The 16,373-nt window shown below is 42.6% G+C and overlaps 2 protein-coding genes across 3 annotated transcripts; one reads left to right on the top strand and one right to left on the bottom strand.

The window, feature by feature from the left end:
* Positions 1 to 573: 573 nt before the first annotated feature.
* Positions 574 to 6,527, bottom strand: LOC146640869 (dynein regulatory complex subunit 11). 2 transcript variants are annotated; one of them, XM_085399215.1, is made up of 19 exons: positions 6,392 to 6,527; positions 5,656 to 5,983; positions 5,434 to 5,553; positions 5,087 to 5,269; positions 4,919 to 4,990; positions 4,636 to 4,841; positions 4,449 to 4,533; positions 4,260 to 4,370; positions 4,031 to 4,106; positions 3,583 to 3,689; positions 3,316 to 3,402; positions 3,177 to 3,238; positions 3,020 to 3,102; positions 2,512 to 2,619; positions 2,231 to 2,430; positions 1,760 to 1,846; positions 1,513 to 1,690; positions 1,186 to 1,424; positions 574 to 943 (listed from the first exon to the last, which is right to left on the bottom strand). In XM_085399215.1, exons 1-19 carry the CDS (start codon positions 6,400 to 6,402, stop codon positions 833 to 835), a joined length of 2,454 nt encoding a protein of 817 aa, XP_085255341.1. In that variant the 5' UTR covers positions 6,403 to 6,527; the 3' UTR covers positions 574 to 832. The 2 variants fall into 2 exon arrangements, with proteins under 2 accessions (XP_085255341.1, XP_085255342.1); XM_085399216.1 differs by having other exon boundaries at positions 6,429 to 6,501.
* A 540-nt stretch (positions 6,528 to 7,067) lies between these two features.
* alkal1 (ALK and LTK ligand 1) lies at positions 7,068 to 15,307 on the top strand. The gene is made up of 6 exons (XM_085398642.1): positions 7,068 to 7,787; positions 8,078 to 8,359; positions 10,356 to 10,409; positions 10,941 to 11,021; positions 13,080 to 13,153; positions 14,834 to 15,307. Exons 2-5 carry the CDS (start codon positions 8,089 to 8,091, stop codon positions 13,142 to 13,144), a joined length of 471 nt encoding a protein of 156 aa, XP_085254768.1. The 5' UTR covers positions 7,068 to 7,787; positions 8,078 to 8,088; the 3' UTR covers positions 13,145 to 13,153; positions 14,834 to 15,307.
* Positions 15,308 to 16,373: the final 1,066 nt, after the last annotated feature.

Genomic DNA, 16,373 nt, shown 5'->3' with positions numbered 1-16,373 from the left:
CCTCGTGTGTTTGGCATTTCTTCTGAGCCTGACTCTCTGCACCACACAGAGGCAATAACAAAGAGCACACTGTAGGACTCTGCAGCACGCTGTGATTATTTAAAATGTGGCTCCTGTCGTCGTCTCGGTGCCCTGGAAATGAATTTTACTCTGGCTTTGTGTGTGACACCTAAAGAAAAGAGGATCTCCTTAACCTTCATAACTGAGCGCTACAGCCAGGAAGCCACAGCCTGAACATTAAATGTCCTTGACTGAGCCGCCTTGGCACATCTAATAACAGCTTAGCCTTCAGTCTCACAGCTACAGCCACCAGTTTGACAGGTCAAGGGTCATATTTACATATATATACAAACTGCACCTCAGAGAGAACAGGCCATTCAGAAGTAAGGATGAAGAACCTGCATCTAGATCTTCTTCTTTGTATGGAAGCCCACAGTCTCGGCCTGGCATCCACCCAAACAAACATGACAAAGCTGAGAGGATAAAATCCGACACCAAGCGAGCGAAACGCAGAAAAAGCGAACGCACTGCAGAAGTGGGCGTCCTTGTTCCCACGTGCATACTGAAAAAAAGACCTCCCAACGTTTTGGAAACATTTTACTGACATAAAATTGAAAATCATCAAACTACTGCATTCAATAAAATGTAGGATGCTAATGATTTGAAAACGACTGCGTTCTGTTTACAGGTAACTCCTGCACAAGAGAGAAACTTCACTGATGTGGCTGCAAACACAGGGACTGCAGCTTAATGTGTGTTACTGACGCAGGACAGCGTCAGCCTCACTGAGGGTACAACTCACACACTTCAGTAAAAGACAACAAATAAAAGATCATTTTTTTCCTTTCTTCTTGGTATTTTTGTCTTTAGCTGGTTCTTCTTCTTCCTTTCCTGACGCAGCTTTACTTCTCTTCTTTCCCAGGGGCGTCTTTGCATACCAGCTCTGTTGGAAAAAGAAATCCTTTTATGATTTTAATGTCAGTGACAACAATACTGTCAAAGAATGTAAATGTAAGCAAATCCTAAAGAGTAACTTAACAACCTCTAATAATCTCGTGTCTAACCTTTATATAAAGTGATCCGCAGTACTTTTAGTCTATTTTTAGCCAGAGTAAAGCGGGCTTCAATATTCTGCTTCTCAGCCTGTCGTTGAGTTACTCTTTACATCAAAGACATCCACGTTACCTTCAGGGCCTCCTCCTCCTCCTGGAACACGGGGTCAATCTGGGCTAACGGGGCGATAAACTCGGCTGCAGTCAGCGGTCGTTTTGCCTGCTGGAAGACTCGATGTTTGGTAAGAACGCTCTGAATCACTTGGACGATGTGTCCTGGAGTATAGCCGTCAGAAATCTTTGCCAGAGAACTGAGGTCCAACGCCTCGGTCCCTTCACCTCCGTGTTTTCTGATCAGCTGCTTCCACAGGACTGAAGGCAAACAGAGTCAAGTTTAACACCAACGTCGTCGAAATATCGTTACATTCATTACAAAAACATGACGTTTAATTGTCTTTACTGCGTCTTGAGCCGTAGTCAGGTCTTGGGATGAGGAGGATTTTGCTGAACATTTTGCACAGAGACTTGATCTCGGCGCTGTGCGGGTCTCGAGTCGTTCCTATGATCAGAACGCGATCCTCCCCTTTGATCAGCTTCAGGAACTTGGGCAAATCTTTCTTCAGCCGCTTAGGGTCCAACTATTAACCACATGGAAAAATCAGCTTTACAACATTTGTACACAACGACAATCCCTTTGTCTGCTTTACCTCTTTTTCCTCTTTGGGGATTTTCCTGTAAAACATTTTCTCTGCATCTTCGATCCAGATCACTGAAGGCTGCATCAGTCTCGCAACCTGTAAACGATCAGGAGGAACTTAGCAGGATGCAAATGTTCATGGTGATGTGGGTCATTTCTGCTGCTACGCCAGCTGAACACAAGCCTGTCTTTAGATGCACTCTAGTCTGTGAGCCTCAGCCCTCTTTCTTCCGCCTTATTTGGGTTACACTCACGCTGCATTTTTCTATGCACTGGCTTCTTTATTCTGCTTGACATTAACCAGTTTGTCATGTAAGTTCATTAAGGTTCTGCCTTCATAACTTTGAGTCTTTAAGATAATGACAGAAAAATCTGAATGCAGTCTGATTTTACCTTTTTTAAAGTCTTTAAATCACCAAATTCTTCTCATTTGTGCTGCACACGCGAGATTAAAAGCATTGATTGCGGTTGGCCGTTTCACCTTAAACACCATGTGAAGCATCATGGCGAGCCCGCTCTTGCCTGGGTACTTTCCGGCTGTGTTCAGGGGAGACAGATCAAACAGGCAGGCGCCCGTCTCGTGGCAAACCGCATGGACCAGCATCTTTTTACCCACACCTGTGGGTCCGACCAGCAGGACCGACTTTATCAGAGGAGCCTTCTCGTGTACCACCTGAGAGCCTGAAAGTGACGCGCATGTTATTTCAAACTACAGATGTTTTCTGTCCCGTTGATGTGAAAGATCGGTGCTGGCTTTAATACCTAACGGCAGAACTGCGTACAGAGATATGACTTGTCGCACATCTGACAATGACGGCATGGGCTCAATGTCGTGTTGCCTCAGCGTGGTTCCCAGGTAGCTATAGTCGCCTAGGGAGTATGCAGCAAGTCACCTGTTTGTTAGTTTCACATCGACACAATACAAATGTTCTGCAAAACCATAATCAGTGAATAAATCTCACCTTAACAAAGGCTGGGATATAAAATGATGTAATAAGTTACAGCATTTTATTTAATCTGTACTTAACTGAACTGTGACGTATGAATATAGACAGTCGGTGCAAAATCATCAACATTACATCGAACGACTGCGTGAGATTAGTTTTAGCAACGCGAGCCAGAAGAGGGCAGCACATCCACGCGCCATAGTTTCTACTTAACACAGCTCAGTGGTGAACTTCCTGTGGAGTACCAGCACATCATGCACAAGCACACAAAAACAAGTTACAATTAGACAAAAGCATTTCTGTCACAGTGTGTCGTGTCTTACCCAAGAAATCCTGCAGCTGAACATTACGTGTCTGCTTCAGTAAGCCCTGCTCCACCAGCTCCCGACACAGAGACTGCAGAGTCCTACAGATGTGAATAAAAGATGAAATCTCTTCTGCATTGTGCTGAACATCCAATCAGGCTGCGCGTGACCTCACCGATCAGCCGTCAGGTCTTTTTCCTTTTTCTTCTTCTTTCCACTCTTAGAGCCTTTCTTCTTCTGCAGAAACAAACACAATCAGCAACACGCTTCAAGGAATCAGCGTAAACTGCGGCCGCCGTCTCTCAGTCAGGTACCTTGGCGTTTGCTTTCGTCTTACCGCCCTTGTCTTTATCCACAGACAGCTTCCACTCAGCCAGTTCGTGTCTCATCTGCTCATCGACCTGGTGCGAGCAAAACATCACCAGTGAGTGAGGCAAACCCAAGCATTGCATCGAACTCTCTGTTAAGACCAAACGAAATGTTAATTTAAGGCTAAGCAGAAGCAAACGGGTGTTTTGCTGTGAAATGAGCCAAGAATTGCTTTTACAACGGTGGCTCGTGTGCTGGAGCCTTCGCCGCACCTTCACTCGAATTTCCGCCTCAATGACTTTCCTCTTTTCTTCCTTGATCAGCTCCGGGTCGTGCATTTGGTTAAAGTTTCCGTACTCGCTGCGATTGTGCCAAAAGTCTGAGGATGACAAAGATGCAGACTCTAAGTATGCGCGTGAAAGGTTGGCGCTGCTCATCAGGACGCAGCGTGGGGGAAGCGGCTCGTCACTTGGAGGCTGAAGAAGTCACCTGGATGAGTGACGAAACTGAAAACGTCCAGATGAACAGAACTTACAGAGTTACTTACCTGCATGACTCAGCATGCATCAGGATAAACTGTGATACTCACAAAGACTCATGATTGGCCAAAACAAACAAAAACCTTTACGCTTTGTTGCAAACTGGATGTGAATCACGAGTTTTAGTGTTAAAGGTTTTTAACATTTAAACAAACTGTCAGTGTTTGGCGCTGGACCGTACCTGCGTAGATTTTACTTTCAACTTCGAGGTCCAGCAGAAATGCAGAAGGCAGCATCTTCAGCCCTGCCTCCTCCACCTGATCGTGATGCAGTTACAGCGATGAACACAAAGTGAAGCGTTTGGTTTTGCTTTGATTGAGCTCAATATTTTGCTATATTCTTATCTAAGATACAGTAATAATCATTTTACAGATTGTTCTACTAAATTAAAAACAGCGGTGTCTCCCCACCTCCTCGTCTTCCTTCCTCTTGTCACTTTTCCCCTTTTCCTTCTTTTCTTCTTTTCCTTTAGCTTTGGCGTTGGCCTCTTCTTCTTCTTTTGCAGCAAATTCTTCCAACAACTAAAAAACCCACCAACGCCACTGTTTACGAACAATATTAAAGCACGAATAAAACCTTTAAATCAGACTGGATTCTACCTGCTGAGGGGTCTTTTCAGCAAAAATGAGGGCAGAACCTCCATCTTCTTCATCTGGGTAGTCTGGAAATGTTCCTGTAGCATTGCTAAAACATCGAAGATTCAAACGTGAAACTAAACCCACCAAGTGTGAAAAAGCTCCGTGACCAGAGGGAAAAATCATGGAAACAAACTCTCTGCCAGCTTACCGGCACTCAGTGAACCACTGCTGAATTTGCACCTTCATGCTTTTGCTCATGTCGTCCCCTTCCACATCCCGTAGTTGGTTCATGACATCCACTGTGGCCTTTTGGTAAGCCTCCTCGTGCTCCATCTGTTTTACTCGTGTGGAAGCCGCGATGGCCTGGGCCGTCATTTCCGCAGGGCGTGGCTCCTCATACTTTGGATCCATATTCTAGAACAAAAATTCAGCACTCTAGTGTTTTCTTATAAACATTAAAAAGTATCTTGATGAAGCCGCATTTTACCCACCATTCCCAGAAGAATCATCTCCTCCTCTCTGGCAGTTTTTGTCCTCTTCCTCTGCACGTAGCCCTTCCACACCTGCGAGTACATTCAATTGTACCTGTGAGCATGAACGAGTGCTTGCACAGAAAAAGAAGATGGCACGTGACACGTGGTGTGTGAGTAACGATGGACCTTTTGGATGCAGACTGCAGCGGATTCAGCACTTTCTGCTCCAGGTTCCTTGATCCTGTATATGGTGTTCATATTTAAGTTTTCCATGTTGAACTTTGCCCTTTCACGTCCTTGTCGTGCCCGCTCTGCCACTTGAATAATCTTCACTGCCTCCTCTTGACTCATCTTCTTGGCCATTACAGGCTGTGGGGACAAAAATAGAACAGACAAAAGTACGGGAACACCTTCTGCATGACGCCGGCTCATTAAATGTAACAGTTGTTGCATAAGCGTGTAACAAAATGACAGGAACAAATTAAGCGAGAAAGTTTCAGGGCTTTAAAAGATTTGGCTGCTTTTCCACTCACCTCAGGAGTTTCAGTGACCTCCGCCATTTTCAGGATGTCAGTCAGCATGGCCTTTCTTTGCTGCACCTCTTTGCTGCGTTCACTGTGAAAGTAGCGAGGGATGGGGATCTCGAGGTCGGCCTAACAGGACATCAGAGTAAACAGTGGTTACTATGTTGGCCCTGGGCGCCGGTGTGCAGAAGCTTATTTTGGTTTTATCTTGAACTCAGAAATCAAACGTACAGGTATGAGCTTCAAATCATGAAGCACATCATCCATGTAGTGGTACTCTGAAAACTCTTTCTCCACCATTTCATTTTTCAGCTCTAACACTCTTCCCATCACACTTTCAAGAGCTGAGTGAATAAATCTCCTCTTCTGAGGGTGGACCACCAGGTCATAGGCTTTCTCCAGCTGTCTGAAGATTTGGGTGTAGCGCACAAAAAGCACGGCCAGACGCTGGAAGAAAACGACTCTGTCTTTTTCAGGGCCCGGGGGCTCAGCTGGTAGTTCTTCTTCTAGCAGACAGCTCAGCTCTAACTGGGCATCTGCCCACAGCTGGTTGTATGTCCTGAAAAAGTGGAAGCAATCTGATGAGTTTGTGCCAGAACGAACAGTCTGTGAGTGAGAATCCTGAAAGGTACATAATGCAGGTTAGTGATTGTTCAAAGAATAACAAGAATAAACGATCATGACTTGCAAATGCGAATAACAACAAAGCTAAATATTTAAAGAGCAGAAACCAGCACACGTGTCAGCGCTGCTATTCAGCTGGAGTCTCATTACTCATTGGGATTGACAATAATAATAAGACCCTTTATTTATTCTGTGATCAAATATGCTGCTAAATTTGAAATATCCCTGCTGTGATACTTTCTTTAGTTTGACTTACTGGGCACAGATATTTTCACGTTTTACGCACAACAAGCAAACATTAAACACTTCACAACAACAAGCACGTGGCTTTTGAACAGGTTACCTTTGCGACATATTTAGATAGAAAACGTGTCTCTAACCAAAGAAAGGTCCCACGGAGCCGAAACTAAACCAAGGTTAGCTACAGCTAACGTTAGCTCAGCCTTCAGTGCGTGGTCTGTTTCCATAGTAACAGTAACACAGGAAGTCTGTCCGCGTTGAAAGTCGTGTTTCGCTCCGCATACCCTCCAAAGGTGTCAAGATACCTTTGGGCTCCAGTTGAGCGCCCCAGAAGACAGTGGTTATGTTCAGGTAAAGCTAAGCGATGGGGACCAACACCTGACGCACAGTGCTTCTTCTCCACAATTAATATAAAAACATATAAACATCTACACCAACAACAATAATAAAAACAGTAATGTCATCTTCCTCCTCCTGTGCTTTTTAAACCACCAATAAACATCGAATGACGAAATGCACATCTAAAGCTTCCACATGAGCTCTTTACGCAACTAGGTGACGTGAATGCATGCAAAGTGCAAACGTGGATCTCTGTAAGCACAAATAGAAGCCTGTTAATAACTGATTACACATGAAACAATGAATCAATCTGAAGACTTCACGCATTAATAGATTTGCCTCATTGTTACACTCATACAAACTTTGTATTTTAAACTGGATTGGAGTCACAGTTCCAGCAGCTGAGTCAGCAGGTGTGTCTGTATCAGATGCATCTGAAATGTAGCGACCCACTAATTACACCACTCCGTAACCCTGCCACACCTGTAGGTAAAGTTTTAGAGTTATACACGGACATGACTCTGTTCAGCATGTGTGGGAAAAAGCCGGATGGCTGCTCCAGGAGGCGCAATATCTGCGGCGCTTAGGCGGTCACAAGACTTGGACATCGGTGAGCAAAAACATCGGCACGCTGACAGGTCAGCTAGAAGCTCACATGCCCACAGATTCTTCACTTCTCTGCACCCAACATCCAACAAGTCGCTCTTTTTGGAAAAGTGGACACTCGTGCGCTTCCGCGCCACGGTCTTTGTCGGGTTTTTTTCTTTCTTTTTTAATGGAAGTTATAGTGCACGGGGGACTTTTTCAGATCTTCGCCCATTATTGCATCTATAAGAGGGTCGTTTTTATTTGCAAGTAGCCTGTCCCGTTCAACTACAACTAGTGATGTTTCTGGTGCGTAAAGGAGTGGCTCATGCCTAAGTGAGGGAGTGCCACTGGAAGAAATTACACCAAAGATGTCAACATTGCTTTACCACCCACTCAAAATCGATTGTATTACCTTCAAGAAGGTGGCTCCTCGTATAAATAGGAACGCATTATTTCAAGAAAGACGGTGGTGAGCACAGTCTGTTGGCTTTCTCTCCTATCGGATCGGAAGAATTTGCTGAAGACAACTGTGTCCACCCTCCAGGACATAAGCATCTTTAACTCCTAAACTAGTAAGTTTGAAGTTCAATTAAATGCATTTGCGTTACTCTTGTATTAAACAAGGGGAAAGTGGAGATTTTTTAGAAGTTACCTATTTTATCTCCAACATGCAGATTTTATTAATTTTGCTGTAATAATGAAAATGTGAAGGACTTCAAATATCAGTGCTGATTCGTCCCTTCATGTAAATCATAATGCAAACTGTCCAAGTGTGTTTTTGGTCAGTCCAGTCAAACAAATGAGGCATTTCTTTTCGTGTAATGACTTTCGTGTAACAAAACCCGTCTGCTCATGCTTTCAGACAGTAAAGTCATGCAGGTGGAAAGGAAATGGCACGTACTGCTCACTATCTTCTTTCTGCTCATCACTTCGGGTCAGTGTATGGACAGCAAGGAGGACAAGCAGAAAGAACGAAGGACCCTGTTGGATCTAATCTTACAGGTTATCAGAGACAGCCAGCAACGGGAGAAACCCATCTCCAGGCGCTGTAGCAGTGGACTCTTCACTTCAGCACAAGACATGAAGTTCTCCTCCCGGGAAAAGCCTTTCTATGTCCCTAGGCTGGATAACAGTAGACTCTCAGGTAAGCTGATAAGATTTATTTTTAGGTTCTGATGATGAAGGCATAATCCCCATTTTACAGTTGGGGACAGCTGTCAGTGTTCTGGGCAGTGCTGCACGCCTTATTCAAGAGCTTCTTTTAGCTGAATGGAAACTGGTTTGTTCAAGTTAAATTTTGTAATTTTGTGTGTCACTGGTGCTCAGAGAGGTCAGCATCCACATCCGTCTGGCCTCAAGTGTCCAGCTAAATTTAAAGTGGTTTCCATGAACACAATGCAGGTGTGCTTCATTTTGAAGACCTGTTTTCTGACCATGTTTCTTCAACACGTGTTTAACTGACTGTTGGACAGATGGAGATGTGGATAGGCTAATTAAGGTAGGAGGGGCATGGTGATGCTAAACTTGTGAATGAGTCATTCAGTATGATTGGACTCTTTAACGTGAGTGATGAGCGCCCAACATGCACACAGGCGCTGTAGTGTCCTGGAAAGCATCTCCGGTCACATTCACGTCTGCAGACAGAGCAGATAAAGCAGACTGGTTGTGCTGTGTCACGTACACGGCATTGCATCAGTGATACTCTAACTAAAATACTTTTTTGACCGTTATGGAATGAAGAGCCTGTATGAGGAGACTATAAACACTGGACTTTATTTATCTGGGAAGACTATCCAGAGCATGTTACTGAATGTTGCCCTTGCGACATTTAACAGGATTTTTACTAAAACTGAGTCGTCTCAGACATTTCAGTAAATCTGCATTAATGCTGCAACTCTTCAAATATCTAAAACCTGGCAAAGAAGGTGCGCTCGAATGTGATAAAGAAAAGGAATCCAGAAAATCCTTTTATGCAACTGTTTTTATCGCTTTAACAGACTCAGAGAGTAGTCGAGGGCTGTGCCTCACTGGTATGTGTGGGAGTATATTAAGGGCTAAGTTAACATAATGTGCTGTTTATTTCCAATATCAGACTGTGTCCAACACCACTATCAATTAGATCCTGTCGTAGAGATGTTGTGCAGGCGTTATACAGCTTAAAATCTTGGCTCCAGCTCATGCAGTTGGAAAAGTACCTTTCAGACCACTGACTGGATGGAATTCATCTTTTGAGGATATAAAAAGCAGCACATTAGCAAGCGGTGCGTGCAACGCTACCAAAGATTTGTGGTCACGCAAGGATGGATGTTTTGAACACAACGAGGAGGAAAGAGAAACATCGATAAATCCACTGATGTGTGCGGCACACTCACCTCTTCCTCTACAGCTACGGTTGTTTCAAGAAACACGCCATGAAGCCAGGCACTTATTTTCTAGCTGGTTTTATCTGTTACATCGTTACAGTTTAGGACTGGCAGCTAAAAACAGTGTCGACACATTCACTAATCCTCCACATATGTAGACCCTGAAAACCTGACCCGTGTTGCTCTTATGGGTTGTCTTCTGTCCGTCTTCCTAAATTAATTTTGTAATATTCTCTGTGATTTTCTTCCATATTTATCCCCCCGTAGAGCATTGCACAAATCTCTTGCTGGAGGGTTAATGTAGCTACTTACTTCTTCTGATGGGCATTAAACTCCCATAAAATAATCTCTTTAGCCTGTAAGCATGGCCATTGTGTTGCCTGGATGGACAGTTAATACAAACAGAGGTCCTTGGTGTCTTTATGAATACACAAAATTTCCTCAGAGTGCAAACCGTGGACAAAAACACGAGTGTGTCAATCAGTTGGAGAAAAACTACATTTGGTGCACATCTGAGGAACTTAATAGAGAATGAATAATGTTCATTTATGATTCTGCAGTTGGGACGTGTGCAGTAAAATCCAAAAACATTTCAAAGTTATTAATAATGCAAAGCAGCTGTGCATCGTCACGTAAAGCAGCGACACTGCTGAGATTCTTGAAACATAATGCAGGATGCAGGAGGGAGACTGTTAACACTGACGATCCCTCCGTCACTGTGGTTCATGCATAACTTTGCTCAGATGGTGAGAAGCTAACAGTGAGTTTCTTTTCCAGAAATCTTTTCCAGAGATGCAAACATGAAAGAGAAAATCATTGAGCATTTTGGAGGTAAGAAACCAAAGACGACACTAGGAGCACAAACTCTGTCTCTAATGCAAGACCGTTTGTTTCTGACAACTAACTGTCCCAGCATTGATGGCACTAATCCAGTGCAAATTCCTCCTTTTGCCCCTGTGAAAAAATCCTTTTCTTTCCAAGCCAGCATGCAGTCTGCTCAGGTCATAGAAAACATCACGAACACTGGGGGCTGCAGTAAGTTAAGAAAGGGTTGCTTGTAGGGCAGCAGTGCTGAGAAACAGCACATGGTCTGAAGCTGACAGTATTAAGCTGAAGGCAGCGGCACATTAAGCTGATTATTTGTCTCAGGAACTATGTGCAGGGTTCATGAGTGATGTGAAAATCTGGAAGCTTAAATGTTAGATGTGCTTCTAATTGAAGACTCGATTCCCCTGCACACTAAGGCCAGGTCCAGCTTTAGTTAGCACATGTCTGTTCACATTAACTGTAAGCTTAATTACACCTGCAAATAAGATTCAAAAATGATTGCTTTATCTGATGAGACCTTTTTCTGTTAAGCAGGACCAGTCAAGTTCTCATCGGAGTGCAAAACACACTTTCATAGAGTTTATCACAACACGAGGGACTGCTCGACACCAGCATGTATGTATGACTTCTTCTCCTGTTCTGTTTCTGCTGATGTGCTCGATGATCTCTGCGCTTCCTCAAAACCTGCTTTTACGGGTTTACTGTAACGTCTTAACAGTTTGTTTGGGTTGGAGTTGTCACACTATGACATTTAAATCAACTACCAGTCAAACCTGATCCGAGTTCAGTTTATGAGTGCTAAACTCTGTGCTTAATAAGACAAACTTTATTGCTTTAAACTGTTCTTAAATTATAAAGTCATTTTGATTTGTGGATGAGGGGGATATACACCACCGCTGGCTAACATTTAGGGAGTAAAAACTGTAGTGATTGAGGGATATCGTATCTGTATTTATGCCAGAAGCATAGATAGTAGAGGTGGGAATCACCAAACATCCCACGATACGATATTATCACAATACTTAACGCACGATACGATATTATTGCAATTTTTTAAAATATTTTGCGATATTCAGATTCTGTCCATAAAGGTAAACTTCATCAATATTAATTTTATCTAATATCAAAGTCTCGCACTCAGTCTTTCTCTCATCTCAGTTTTATTGTTGACAAACTGAACGGTTTGTATTACAGTCTAGTCCAACTTAACTGAAACCATCTGGTACAATTACAGCTATTCTGAACTATGCAATATGAAAACTATGCAGCCCCTTCAGCAACTGAAGAATTTGAAAGTAAATTAAAACAAAATGTAATTTTACATTAAATAAAAAAGTTTTAAACGTAATTAAAATAAAACATGTCTTAAATTAAAATAAGTAAACTGTCATGTTTATTGCTGCCAAAAAACAGTTAAACACATTTGGACAGCGTCAGGATTGTTGCTCAGAAAAAGGATCAACATGCTCTGAAGTCAGAGCACAAACTTTTTCTGTAACAAAATATCGATTTGTGCTGTCCCTGCATCGATACATTATCAGCAAACAAAATATACGATACTACACAGTATCGATTTTTCCCCCACCCCTAATGAATAGGGGATCATATCAGAGCGGCCGTCCAAACAGAAGCCTGAATCACTGTCAGCCTTCTCTGTGACAGCGATGTGACCCACGGCCTGCAGTACCACACTAAACTGTGTGATTTACAAGACTGACTGCAGAAATCGCAGCTACACTGGAAATGAATCGTTCACGTTATGTAAAAAAAACTGTGAGTGTGTTTTTAAGTTCTCATGCAATCGTTCTTACTTCTGAGATCAAACCTGCGCACACGCAGCATTGAAATAAAACGAGTTTGACACTTGAGCTGTACACGATAACGCCGAGGGTTTCTAGTAAAAGTAAACAGAGCTAACGCGCTGCAGGGATTTCAAAGCTCAAACACGATGTTTTATTATTTGATTCTGTTGTTAAGACAATTTGGTGATGTATTATGAAAATCCCGGTCTTCCTTCTGGGATATTAATGATATGGGAATTATGAGGAAACCGTCCACAGACATCAGTGAGTGCAGACGGTAATGCTGGGTGGTGTGCGTTTGTCACACAATAAATTAGAGCGAGAAGCTCCTCCTCTTCCTGATGCCTTTCACACATGTGACCGAGTCAAACAGGCATCAAACTACATCACATAATCAGGATTGTCCCGAGGTTAAGGAAGTTTATTTAAAGCCTGACAATAGTGAGACAATGCTGGCCAATGGATCACATACAGGATGCTGGGTTGGCCCAGAGGTTAGGACGCAGTTCATGTCACGCAGATATTACAGATGTCAGGGTCAGAAAACGGGACTCTGTATTTCAGGAGTTATCATGTGGCAGCAGCGCTCAGAACCTTCTCTTAGGTCTATTTCTTTTTATATATGTATGTGTATGTATATATATACACAGACATACATACATATAATTGGCTTTTTATCTTTTACCAGTAAGTTAAGTATACTTTACTATAGATGCCACAGCAGAACACGGTTTAACAAGTATTTCACTGTGAACCTGAGACCTCATGTCTACGTTACTATTTTTACCACAAATCAAAACGTTTCATGTTTGTTTTTTACTGATATGGTTACCAGGGAGGCGTTATATTAACATCATGTTTTTCTCCCCAGATTACAAACGATGTGCGAGATTGCTAACACGATTAGCAATGAGTCCACTCTGCATGCAGTCCTAGATATTGCATGTAAGTTTTTCCTGCTTTCCTGACTGTCATCATTTGTTGTCATCATCCTCTGAATAGACAATAAACGATGTTAAAGAAGACAGAAATATTAATTCAGAGGTCTTTGTTGCTTTTGGTCAGTTTAATTGAATGTGTGATACAGAGCTGGGGGGGGGGGGGGGGGGGATTTTTCACGTAAGTAGAAATGTTAAATTCAACATTTCTTTACGTAAGAAGACTGTATGCTTTGATGACATGCTAGCCTGTCAGAACAGGGTTTAAATTTAGGTCTGAAAGAACAGAGATGCAGATTTTATACATTCAGTTCTCTTTATGCCAAACATGCACATTAGAGCATGTAATTCATGTTGTCAAGCACATGTGAGGAAATGGCACACAGAGATAATAAGACTTCACCCGTGGTCTCCTGCATCCACAACAACAGAGGGGTTAAAGTAAAAATACATACATATATATGTCATATATATATATATATATATATATATATATATATATATATATATATATATATATATATATATATATATATATGTGTGTGTGTGTGTGTGTGTGTGTGTGTGTGTGTGTGTGTGTGTGTGTGTGTGTGTGTGTGTATAGTCTTTTTCCATGAACGTCACTGCTTCCCGACGTTCGTGGGAGAAACGCCACTCGTGTACTTCCTCACACTAAATCTATTAATACGACCGCTCTCAGGACAGAGGACGGACATCAGTGGAGTAATTTACGACGCTGTCGTTGTCAGGCCTTTTTAAAATTGATCTTCTGTGACAGCAGGTCTGAAGGGTTCACTGCTGTCTAAATGCTGCAGCGTAAACGCACACATTCAGTACAGGAAATTAGCTGGAGAGTGATTGCTCTTACAGTTCATCTCTACAAGCGGTCATCTTGGTTCATTGGATTTTTCTGTAGTGGAGTTGGTGATTATAAATTTGAAGAGGCTGACACATCCCAGGTATTCAGTTTCTCAAGTGAATCAGATAATAAGATCCTGTCGGCGAAATCTGACAAATGTAACAATCAGAGGGAATATTAAAGGATTCGTTATGTCGTCATTCTGGTCATTTCTTAATAGAGATGTTAGCAGAATTACATCGTTGAGTGGAAAACAACAAAAATTTGCATGGAGGTGTTGGAGGTGAACGTGGAAGTATAATTAGTTTTCTAGTTTTAGTTTTCTAAATACAGTTCCTGCTTTGCGGGGGCGTCTTAGCCTTCTTCTGTTTGCCTTGCAGGGAAAATCTGATTTGCAAAATTTTAGTAATGAACAAATCTACTGTAGCTAGCCTAGCAGTCGTTAACTGTTAGCAGAGGAGCTTCTGAAAACCATCACGTTTGCAAATAGAAAAGAAATAGAGCGTGGGAGACAGGAAGAAGAAGAAGCAGTGTAATGGCGTGCAGCAGTGGTGCACAAACACGTGGGGAGTGAAAAGGAGCCTGTTCCAGCTGAACTAAAGGATGCCTCAGGGTCACCTGATCCTAACTGTAAGGAAAAGCCTGAACTTGCATGTACGCTGGGGGTGTCTATCTCCTGGATCCACAGTGGGAGCTGCTTCCACAGAAGACGCTCTGCCTCCCATTCTACAAACTCTGGGAGCCACAAGCAAACATGCAGTCTGAAAGGATGCAGGAAGGAGTGACGGTTCATCCTCATCGAGGTTTTGTATTTTCTTTTGATTGCAGGTCCCAGAATAACAGAAGAAGGATCGACGTGGTGCCAAGGAAGTGCCTTCAAACCCACAGCAGTCATGAGAACGTGGTTGTGTTTCTAGTGTTTCTACTTTCTGTTGTTCTCGCTGTCATCGACGGACGCCGTTGGTTGTTTTTGAATGGATGTACCTGTATATACCATGTATCTGTAAAGAAATATTAATTTAATATTAAATGCACCTATTTATTGAGAAGGAATGTATATAATAATTTCACAGTCATTCAAAATTTGATTCTTTTTTGGTTATTACAGTTATGGATGAGGAAGAAGCTTCTTTTCTCATCCATATATAAGACTCCCACTGTTATACTGATGTTACGCTCTGTCATTGACTTCATTACATTTTATTTGGCACTGGAGTGAACTAAAGGATGTGGCTGACATTGAGAATATATGGAATAAGAGCAATGGTGATAATGCACTGCAGTACTGAACAATAAAGAATACTGAAGCACAGCATGTCGCCATCATTGAAGATGAGGGGAAGCTGGTGGAGAGCAGTGTGATGAGCTCAGGATTAAGCCAGCCTCTCCAGTTTGCAGAGGAAACACCGTTCGGTGTCCTGAACGAGACTGCGTTTCATTACAGCTGTTATGCTGTGGGAAAGCCACAGCCAGTGGGTCTTTATGCTCCTTCTGGCCCGAGTATTTCTTCTTCTTTCAGTTTTCAGAACCTTTCTGACGCTCTCTGAACAGGGACCACCATTACTAAACTCTCTCCTCTAACTGGAGCTTGTTGCAAAATTTCTGGCAGATTCCTCTGCTTGTCTCTGGCAATCACACACTCAATCTTAGCTGTCAGATATCTTGGACTCGACGTGATGTTGAGCAACCCGAGCTCCAAAGAACCAGCTTTGGATAAGCTCAGCAAAGGTTTGATGAACTCCTCAAGTAGTCACACGTGAAAGGCATTTTTCAGAGTTGTAGCTGTTGATAGGGAGAATCTAAATTAGCTGCACGATGGCTGATGGTGGGCTTTGAAAACATCTGTGTACCGTGCGGAAGACTTGACAAATTGGCTCTGGCGAAAGTTTCTTGCAGTTTACAAGTGCAATCAAGCAGGGAAAGAAAACCATTTGAAGAAAGTTTGTTCACGATCATCAAAATTCACTGATTGAAATGTGCTTTGTGTTCAAGCCTCAGGCCACCTGCTGTATCAGTTAACAGGCTAAACTGAGCGTAGTCTCCAACTCGTCTGACTTTGTGCCAGGAAAGAAAGAAATGTGTGTTTTTTTCTTCCAGAGGTTCTCTCGTGTTTTCTTTTAAAGCAGCAAACACCGTATGAGAACTGCAGGTTGTTCAGTGACTGATGGAGGCGTCCGAGCTGCTTTAATTGAATTCACTGTGAATTTCGGGGACGGGGGTCAACTTGGCTGTGGTTACAGTACAGAGCGCTTTAAACTGCTGACAAAATAAAAAGGTCAGAAATCTATTTCTCTTTTTCATGTCGTACATTTGTGCTCTGAGAACAGTGACAGTGATTGCTGTTTTTATTTGGGGAGTGAAATAAATG

The sequence above is a fragment of the Rhamphochromis longiceps genome, linkage group LG23 (assembly GCF_057381845.1).
Source record: "Rhamphochromis longiceps isolate RC_006_pf linkage group LG23, R_longiceps_female_GT1.1, whole genome shotgun sequence".
In the NCBI taxonomy this organism is placed as follows: Eukaryota; Metazoa; Chordata; class Actinopteri; order Cichliformes; family Cichlidae; genus Rhamphochromis; species Rhamphochromis longiceps.
This window is presented reverse-complemented; position numbering and strand designations above follow the sequence as displayed.